This window comes from Scyliorhinus torazame, chromosome 5 (genome assembly GCF_047496885.1).
Source record: "Scyliorhinus torazame isolate Kashiwa2021f chromosome 5, sScyTor2.1, whole genome shotgun sequence".
NCBI lineage: Eukaryota > Metazoa > Chordata > Chondrichthyes > Carcharhiniformes > Scyliorhinidae > Scyliorhinus > Scyliorhinus torazame.
The window spans coordinates 184423604-184434131 of NC_092711.1; the positions used below are offsets into that span (position 1 = coordinate 184423604).

General features: G+C 42.7%; 1 gene segment (V, D, J or C); it reads left to right on the forward strand.

The window, feature by feature from the left end:
• The window catches only part of LOC140420794 (Ig heavy chain C region-like), a 70431-nt gene extending 60426 nt beyond the window's left edge, over positions 1 to 10005 (forward strand). The window contains 4 exon segments of the C gene segment in view: positions 1 to 135; positions 208 to 524; positions 8741 to 9061; positions 9471 to 10005. The exon segment at positions 1 to 135 is cut by the window's left edge and continues 168 nt beyond it. Of these exon segments, the coding sequence occupies positions 1 to 135; positions 208 to 524; positions 8741 to 9061; positions 9471 to 9847 (1150 nt within the window).
• The last annotated feature ends 523 nt before the right edge of the window (positions 10006 to 10528 follow it).

Consider the following 10528-nt stretch of genomic DNA (forward strand, 5'->3'; position numbering starts at 1 on the left):
AGGGAAACCAATATCTAACGATCAGCCGCTTGACAAGCAGTGTGAAAGAGTGGGATAGCGGTGCTGAATACAACTGTTCAGCACAACAGGGTCAATCATCGACTCCGATATCAAAACGGACAGGACAGATAAAAGGTGGGTAAAGTCTTAGCACCGTATTTCGAATGGCAATGGGGGAAGACTAATCTTTTTGAACTTCTGTTACAGCCGACCCAAAGAAACCCAATCTTCGTCTGCTGCCTCCATCACCAGAGGATATTCAAAGTTCCAGCTCTGCTACTCTCACATGTTTGGTGAGAGGATTTTACCCGGACAGAATAGCCATTTCTTGGGAGAAGAACGGAGTTGATTTGACGTCGAAAACACCACTTTCCACAGCGCTCTGGAACAGGACCACACCTTTAGCACCAGTAGCCTTCTCATTTTACCTTCAATCGAATGGAAGAGTGGAGCAAAATACACCTGTACGGCCTTTCATCTACCCTCGCAATCCAATGAAACGAGAAGTATCAGCTACCCGAAAGGTAAGGACGGCTTCTCAGAATGGATTAATACAATATGCGTTCTCCACTTTAATCCTTACGCAATATCAAACAGTGATCAGATCCATTTAGTGTTACTTTTCTCCCGCCCGCAGCGCACCCCAGCCCGCGGTTTCCCGTGCGGCATAGGGTGGCTTGAACAAGTGACAGAGCATTGACCAAGCGAAGAATTGGTCGCGTCGCCCAGAAGCAGACGGCTGGGGACCGAAAAATCCAGCCCAATGAAATGATTAATACTCAACCCGTATGCCGGCACAAGATATGTGAGGACTCAATGATGTGCAGAATATATGATACATTTTTTGTCTAACTTGTAATTACGATCACTGGGCGATTGTGAGATAGTTTTAAACTTAAAACAAAGTAGCTGAACAGAGACGGCTCTGTATTCCATGAGCAGAAGACAGTGCGCGTTGGTTACCCCAATCAACAGATTATTGTTTAAGTCTGTCATAACTTGGAGTGTCTGCCGAAAACAACAAAACATTTCAAAACGCAGATTTGAATTTGAGCAAATATTTGCATTTAAAGAATTAAAATCTTCTGCTCAGCCATTGCAATACGCCATAGGCGCAGATAAGCAACATGATACGGGGTTGAGCAAATAATATCTTTTTGTTTCAAGAAATACGTTCGTGTGTTTATTCGAATCGTTTCTGATCACATTGTTTCAAGCAAATGTTGATATTTACGCAAAACTGTACTCGTAACTCAGAGTTGTGGACCAAGAGATGTTTCAACATATCATGGAATGATATTAGATTCGTTTTGCTGCTGGATCATTGATCTCACCTGGTGGTGTTCATGGCTTTATAATCGGCCTGCGTACTCTCGATCCATGAAGAAGAAAACGCTCATGGTTTCATCAAAACAAATAATTGTTGAGCACGTGCTCTTTATTTTTTCGAAATTTAGAGTAAAGAATTATTTTCTTCCAATTAAGGGGCAATTTAACGTGGCTAATCCATCTACCCAGCGCTTCTTTTTGGGTTGTGGGGATGTAACCCATGCAAACATAGATAGGATGTGCAAACTCCACACGGACTTGGGATTTGGATCGAACCCGAATTCTGGCGCCCAAAGGCAGCAGTACTAGCCATTGCGACACATTGCTGACCCACACGTGCTGATTCTGATCATGATGAAATGTAACTTGTCTGAAATGCCAAGTACATCAATCTGCTGAATGGAAGTGCCGGAAGAGAGCACCATTGAACATACAGTAGTGAGATAGGGCGAATGTGCAAGATAGAAAGCACTGCAGTTAAATAACACACTGCAACTTCTGGACATCTGAAGAAAAAACACACAATTTTGTAAATATTGAGGCGGCTTGGCAGCTTCTGTCGTGAGATACAACAGAGTTAACGTTTCGGCTCCACAGTGATTCTTCTTCGTGACGAGAAAAGCCGTACCGGAAATTGGGCTCGAAATGCCCAAAATGTTTTTGTCTGCACATATATTGACAGACAATTTGAGTTTTACAGTAGTTTCTGTGTTTATTTCCTATTGGAACCCATACTGCCATTGACGTAGTCACAGACCCTCAATACATGAGTATCTGAGATTTCTGAGCATATTTCATGCTTTGGAATAGCGAACTGTAATGAAGCCCTAAAGCTGGATGATTTGGCCTTAACTTCGAGTTTCTCAGACATCACACTGAACCTGACTGTAAATGTTGCGGATAACCCTTTTGTTTCCTATTCCTTTCTGAGGAGACCAGGTTTTAGTAACCTTCTTTGCACTTGTGTTGTGGACAGGGCTGGTTGCGGCTCTGATGCTTTAATTGACGTATACGCTGTTGTATACGCTGTATACAAATCAGGGTATGGATGGGAACATGGGACTGGGATACTATAGCTATGACTGAAACATGGCTAAGGGAGGGGCAGGACTGGCAGCTCAATGTTCCGGGGGTACAGATGCTATAGAAAGGATAGAACAGGAGGTAAGAGAGGAGGGGGAGTGGCGTTTTTGTTTCGGGAGAACATCACGGCAGTACTTAGAGGGGATATATCCGAGGGCTCGCCCACTGAGTCTCTGGGTGGAACTGAAAAATAAGAATGGAGAGATCACCTTGGTAGGACTGTACTACAGGCCCCCAAATAGTCAGCGAGAAATTGAGGAGCAAATATGCAAGGAGATTACAGATAGCTGCAAGAAAAATAGGGTGGTAATAGTAGGGGACTTTAACTTTCCCAACATTGACTGGGCCAGCCATAGCATTAGGGGCTTGGATGGAGGGGAATTTGTTGAGTGTATTCAGGAGGAATTTCTCATTCAGTATGTGGATGGACCGACTAGAGAGGGGGCAGAACTTGACCTCGTCTTGGGAAATAAGGAAGGGCAAGTGACAGAAGTGTTAGTGAGGGATCACTTTGGGACAAGTGACCATAACTCAATTAGTTTTAAGATAGCTATGGAGAATGATAGGTCTGGCCTAAGAGTTAAAATTCTTAATTGGGGCTAGGCCAATTTTGGTGGTATCAGACAGGAACTTTCAGAGGTAGATCGGGGGAGACTATTGGCAGGCAAAGGGACGGCTGGTAAATGTGAGGCTTTTAAAAATGTGTTAACCAGGGTTCAGGGTAAGCACATTCCCTTTAGAGTGAAGGGCAAGGCTGGTAGAAGTAGGGAACCCTGGATGACTCGAGATATTGAGACTCTGGTCAAAAAGAAGAAGGAGGCATATGATGTACATAAACAACTGGGATCAAGTTGATCCCTTGAAGAGTATCGAGATTTTCGAAATAAAGTTAAGAGGGAAATCAGGAGGGCAAAAAGGGGACATGAAATTGCTTTGGCAAATGATGCAAAGGAGAATCCAAAGAGCTTCTACAGATACATAAAGGGAAAAAGAGTAACTAGGGACAGAGTAGGGCCTCTTGAGGATCAACAAGGACATCTATGTGCAGAGCCACAAGAGTTGGGTGAGATCCTGAATGAATATTTCTCATCGGTATTCACGGTGGAGAAAGGCATGGATGTTAGGAAACTAAGGGAAATAAATAGTGATGTCTTGAGAAGTGTGCATATTACAGAGGAGGAGGTGCTGGAAGTCTTAAAGCGCATAAAGGTAGATAAATCCCCGGGACCTGATGAACTGTATCCCAGGATGTTGTGGCAGGCTAGGGAGGAACTTGCGGGTCCCCTAACAGAGATATTTGAATCATCGGCAGCCACAGGTGAGGTGCCTGAAGATTGGAGAGTAGCGAATGTGGAATGTGGAAAATCATGTCTCACAAATTTGACTGAGTTTTTTAAGGGGGTGACCAAGAAGGTAGATGAGGGCAGTGCAGTAGACGTTGTCTACATGGACTTTAGCAAAGCCTTTGACAAGGTACCGCATGGTAGGTTGTTGCAGAAGGTTAAAGATCACGGGATCCAGGGCGAGGTTGCCAATTGGATTCAAAATTGGCTGGACGACAGAAGACAGAGGGTGGTTGTAGAGGGTTGTTTTTCAAACTGGAGGCCTGTGACCAGTGGTGTGCCTCAGGGATCGGTGCTGGGTCCACTGTTATTTGTGATTTATATTAATGATTTGGATGCGAATTTAGGAGGCATGGTTAGTAAGTTTGCAGATGACACCAAGATTGGTGGCACAGTGGATAGTGAAGAAGGTTATCTAGGATTGCAACTGGATATTGATCAATTAGGCCAGTGGGCCGACGAATGGCAGATGCAGTTTAATTTAGATAAATGTGAGGTGATGCATTTTGGCAGATCGAATCAGGGCAGGACATACTCAGTTAATGGTATGGCGTTGGGGAGAGTTATAGAACAAAGAGATCTAGGAGTACAGGTTCATAGCTCCTTGAAGGTGGAGTCGCAGGTGGACAGGGTGGTGAAGAAGGCATTCGGCATGCTTGGTTTCATTGATCAGAATATTGAATACAGGAGTTGGGACGTCTTGTTGAAGTTGTACAAGACATTGGTACGGCCACACTTGGAATACTGTGTGCAGTTCTGGTCACCCTATTATAGAAAGGATATTATTAAACTAGAAAGAGTGTAGAAAAGATTTACTAGGATGTTACCGGGACTTGATGGTTTGAGTTATAAGGAGAGGCTGGATAGACTGGGACTTTTTTCCCTGGAGCGTAGGAGGCTTAGGGGTGATCTTATAGAGGTCTATAAAATAATGAGGGGCATAGATAAGGTAGATAGTCAACATCTTTTCCCAAAGGCAGGGGAGTCTAAAACTAGAGGGCATAGGTTTAAGGTGAGAGGGGAGTGATTCAGAAGGGCCCAGAGGGGCAATTTCTTCACTCAGAGGGTAGTGAGTGTCTGGAATGTGCTGCCAGAGGTAGTAGTAGAGGCGGGTACAATTGTGTCTTTTAAAAAGCATTTAAATAGTTACATGGGTAAGATGGGTATAGAGGGTTATGGGCCAAGTGCGGGCAACTGGGACGAGCTTAATGGTAAAAACTGGGCGGCATGGAATGGTTGGGCCGAAGGACCTGTTTCCATGCTGTAAACTTCTATGATTCTACTTATATGATTCTATGATGTTCGCTTTGTGTTGAATCAATAATAATGGACAGCCAAGCTATGCTTCTGCAGTGAAACCACTCTGGAGTAGAAATATCAATGTGCATTTTGTTTTGTACCATCAAGCCCCTCATGTCTCTTCATAAAGATGAAAAATCTGATGATGAAATGTATTTTATCAAGAACACAGGTGTGAAGAATTCAGCCTTAAACTTAGCTCCTGAATACACGTAAATATCTGATTTTGTCTACTTCTAAGTATCCCAATGTTGCAGCTGTGATTTTGCTCAACCTTGACATGATCTCATTTGTTTTAATCAGTCATGTCGCAATCCCATTGCTTGCTGAGCTTCGAATATTGTACTTTACTGAAACAAGTACGTTATGAATATGTGAGTTTTGTTAAATACCTTTTAGTTTGAGGTGGTCTGTTCACATCGACGTATTGTCCCCTCCTTTGCTGATCTCGTCCGGTGATTTTGAGCCGGAAGTGCACAATTACATATTCACAGCACTCATTTTGAAAGAAAAGGTAACGGCAGAGATGGAAGCGGCCTGCCTGTCGAAAGAAACATGTTCACATCTACTCGTGTGAGAGGAGGTGCAATGGAAGATATAAAATCAGGTCTGCCAGTGGACAAGAGCATCTTCACATCTACCACTGGAGAAGGAGAAATTATTCAGTCAAATCGGGAATGCAAATGGACAAACGAATGTTCATCAGAGAGTCTGGAAGGTGGGACAATTATTTCACTAAACACGAGCAACAGTTTCTGCAACATTCTTCCTTGAAGCATTGGCATTACTTGAGAGAAATTGACAAATCTAGCAATAAGGCTACTTACCAAATTTGCCGACGTGTGCAATTGACATGTAATAATAATAATATTTGTTGATACAAGTAGATTTTCATTTGAATGAAGTTACTGTGAAAAGCCCCGAGTCTCCATATTCCTGTGCTTGTTCGGGCACACTGAGGAAGAATTTAGAACGTCCAAACCACCTAACAGCAGATCTTTCGGGACTAGTGGGAGGAAACAAGAGCATCGGAGGAAGCCGAGACAGATACGGGGAGAACGTGCAGACTCCACACAGGCAGTGCCCCAGCTGGACCTGGGACCCTGGCGCTGTGAAGCCATAGCGCTGCTTTCGTCCATTCTAGTAGCATGCAGATTTAAGGACACATGACATTTTCGAATATTTTAAAAGTGGTTCATCTAATTTTCATCATATGATATTACGCTTTAGAGGGAACAACGACAAGCAATATTAATTTAATTAGACTTTAGGTCGTTGAGAATGAATGGAATGACTCCTATTGCCAGTGCGAATATTTACGTTAACATACTGAAGACATGCTTTCCTTTCATAACGGATGCAAAACCGGTACAATTAGAAAATATCAACGGGATTGGACAACGTCAACATTGATTTATTAAAGGAATTTCATATTTGACAAACCAACTGGTGTTTTTCGATTATGTAAAAAGTAGCAACGTTAAGGGTGAACGAGTGGATATGGTGTATTTGGATTTTCAGAAATAACAAAATTCCCAACTAGGAGGTTCGTGTGCAAAATTAAAGTGCATATGGTGGAAAGTAATATATTGACATGTATGAAGATATACTTAGCAGGCAGGCACAGAGCGTAGGAATAAATGAGTATTTATCCAAATGACACACAGTGACTGCTTGTGTCCCAGTTAATCACAATATACAACCACGACTTGGATCAGCGAGCTAAATCTTATATTTCCAAGTTTGTTGACAACATGAAACTTGGCCGGAATGTGAACGGTGAGGAGGATGTGAAGAGGCTTCAAGTGTATCTGGTCAATTTGAGTAATTGGACAAATGCATTGGAAATGTAGTATAATGTGGAGAAATGTGAAGTAATTTCTCCACATTGAAGTTCAACTCCTGAAAGGGGCAGCGCAGCATTGTGGATAGAACAATTGCTTCACAGCTCCAGGGTGCCAGGTTCGATTCCGGCTTGGGTCACTGTCTGTGCGGAGTCTGCACATCCTCCCCGTGTGTACGTGGGTTTCCTCCGGCTGCTCCGGTTTCCTCCCACAGTCCAAAGATGTGCAGGTTAGGTGGATTGGCCATGATAAATTGCCCTTAGTGTCCAACATTGCCCTTAGTGTTGGGTGGGGTTACGGGGTTATGAAGATAGGGCGGATGTGTTGACCTTTCCAAGAGCCGGTGAAGACTCGATGGGCTGAATGGCCTCCTTCTGCACTGTAAATTCTATGATAATCCACTCCAGATGGAGAAATATCTTGGCAGACTATTATTTCAACGGCGGTAGATGAGAACTTCTGCCATTGAATGGGACCTCAGAGTCCCTGTCTCCCAAATACTGAAAAGAAGCATGCAGGCAACAGCATGCATTTTATGGAGGCAGATGCTATGTGGACGTTCATTGCAAGATTAATTGAGTAAACGGGCCTTACTGCAGCTATACAGGACCTTGGTGAGGACACATGTGGAGGATTGTATCCAGTGTTTGTCTCCTTGTCTAACAAATTATACACTCGCCAATCAGAGAGTGTAGCCTATGTTCACCAGAGAGATTCTTGACCTGGCAAGATTTTCGCATGAGAGGAGAGTGGGTTGACTTCGCCTGTATTAATTGGAATTCAGAAGAACGAGAGGTGATCTCACTGAAACATGTAACATTCTGACAAGGCTGGGCAAACTGGATATGGAAATGTTGTTTCCTCCGCATAGGGGTTCTAAAACGAATGGCCACAGACTCAGGATACTGCCGAGGCATCAACGACTGCGATGAGGAGAAATGTGCTCACTCATATGATGGCGAACCAATGGAATTCTCTTTCACAAACGGCTATAGAGGCCATCTATTTGAACAGGAAATAGATAGATTCTAGATGCTAAAGATCTCAAGGGATTTCGGAAGAGCGCTGAGGTACGCTGGTGAGTTAGATAATTATCCAGGGTCATTTTGAATGGTGGAGTAGTTCGAAGTGTCGAATAGCTGCTAGGTTCTGCGTTTCTATACATCCCTGCTCATTGGTCCCTTAACGTTGCTCAAGTACGGTTAGGTAGAAGACCATTTCACTATTACCAATGCAAACATTGTGTTCCAACGGACCACGTATAGGCTCGTAATTGTGTAGTTCTCCTTTCTTTATACTCTTCAACAGTGGTTCATGAAGACACGACCTTCAAACTGTGCCACTTTAGTGAAATGAGTCATTTTTTATATTCCGCTAAAGAAAAATCAATCTTGAAATCAGTCTACAAAATCCAAGTCTGCACCGGTTAATTTCCCCGTCATTGGCAGACTCATTCAAATCGTAATTTGGATTGCTGCAGAGGAGACTTTTAGAATCCTTTATACTAAGAGTATTGCAATCTTGCAACAGTCAGTCTGAACAGTGAGCATGGACAGCACGGGGACAATTACTCTCCATTATAAATCACCCAGAGCAATTCTAAAATAGTGGAATAAATGTCTGGAATGATTCCTGAGGGCATAATCCATAGAAGCCATAGGAATGAAAGCAGGGAGACCAGGAGAGCACAGAATGTGTTTGACTAAGCACAAATAAGCTGTGCGAACTCAGAGCACATTACAGTAAGTAGAATTCTTTCTCATCTCTTGGAGCTTCGTGCAGTTATTAGTATTCTTTACTTTACCATGACAGCTTCAAATAACCATTTCTTATTATTTCCAGGTGATTGTCATGAGTTGGACATTTCGGTAAAAATATTGAATCCTTCGTTTGAAGAGATTTGGACACTACAGACAGCGACAATGGTTTGTGAAATCCTTTACACCGATTTAGAAAATGTCAGCGTGTCCTGGCAAGTGAATGGGATTGCGAGAACGGAAGGAGTGGAGACTCGAAATCCGGAGTGGATTGGAAGCAAAACCATCATCGTGAGCAAACTGAAAGTTACCGCGGCGGAGTGGGACAGCGGGGTGGAATATGTCTGCGTCGTAGGAAACAGTGAATTACCAACACGAGAGAAAACCTCCACCAGGAAAGTAAAGGGTAAGCACAGATGATACTCGTTCAGACACTGATTCGACGACAAATCGCCTAAAATATGTCTTCAATTTCTAATTTACGTATAGATTAAATTATTCCATTCCGTCCTTTCCCAACTGGCAAAGACCAATGTTAAAAATCTAAGTACTTTCAAACTGTTGCATCGCAACAGTGTCAGAGCCTTTTAAATAAGTGATTGTGTCAACATTTTGCAATTGGAAATCAGACAAAATTGATCCCCCAAACAACGGACATTAAATATACGACTGCACAGGCAGGGTTATGTGTAACATTTTGCAGTTTGAAGAAAACTCTGATTCCCCATATGCACATTATTACTTACCTCGAAATATATGATGTTAACACTGGACAACTAACAGACTCAGTTTAACTGGTAATATTCTCTTTACAGTTGGTGAAATGCATCCTCCTAAAGTCTACATTCTTCCTCCATCAATGGACGAGATTAACACTGAGAAGACAGCTACACTGGTGTGTCTAGCCATCGGCTTTTATCCGACTGAGATTTACGTCGCTTGGATGGTCAATGACACCCTTTTGGATGCGGATTACCCGTGTCAGCTGGAGTGTGGGAAGGGGAATGGATCCTTTTCCAGTAGATTGAGGGTGACTGCAGCCGAGTGGGATAGTGGCAACAATTACTCCTGTTTAGTGGGACACCCGTCCCTCAAAAGGAATTTAATCAGAAGTATTAATAAGTCCCAGGGTAAACCTACATTGGTTAATGTTTCACTTGTTCTAACCGACAGTTTTAAATCCTGTATATAACATGCAGTATTTTACAAGTTATTGCCGATCGACTTGTTCAGGTTGATCGGGCCAGAATATTTTGAACAACTTTTGTTTGATTCCTTGAAGTGTATAATGACTCTATGGAACGAAACGAAAATTGTGATTCACTCTGAATGCGGCACCGCTTATTATAATAAAAGGAGAATGACAATCTTTTGAGTTCACTATTTGTGTTTTTATGTTTTGTTGCCTTAACTTCATTCAATGGTGTGTGATATTTACATTCTGACATTCCACAAGTCAAAGACGTTTCTTCGCCGACATCCTCACATCCATTAGGGGAGCTACATATCACATCACGTTATCCTGGGTTTCTGGAGCTCCTGTGGTTGACATTTGGCTAATGTGTCTGCTGCTATAGGGAACGAATAAAGGTGAAAACTCAGCATATCATTGCTTCGTGTATCAAACATTCAGCACATCGAGTGGCTATCATTAGTCATTGTCACTGAACCAATGGCTAAAAATAATAATTCTTCAATGCCGTCTCTTTCCACTCCAACAGCGCTTCCAATAGAGCCATGCGCGACATTGTTCCCACTTTTACTTCACAGCTATATGGTGTCCCTTAAGAAAACATCAGAAATCAAATTCTACATATACACAGAAGACCGTCAGCTCAACCTTAGTATTCTCTCTCCCAATCCTCTATCTGTC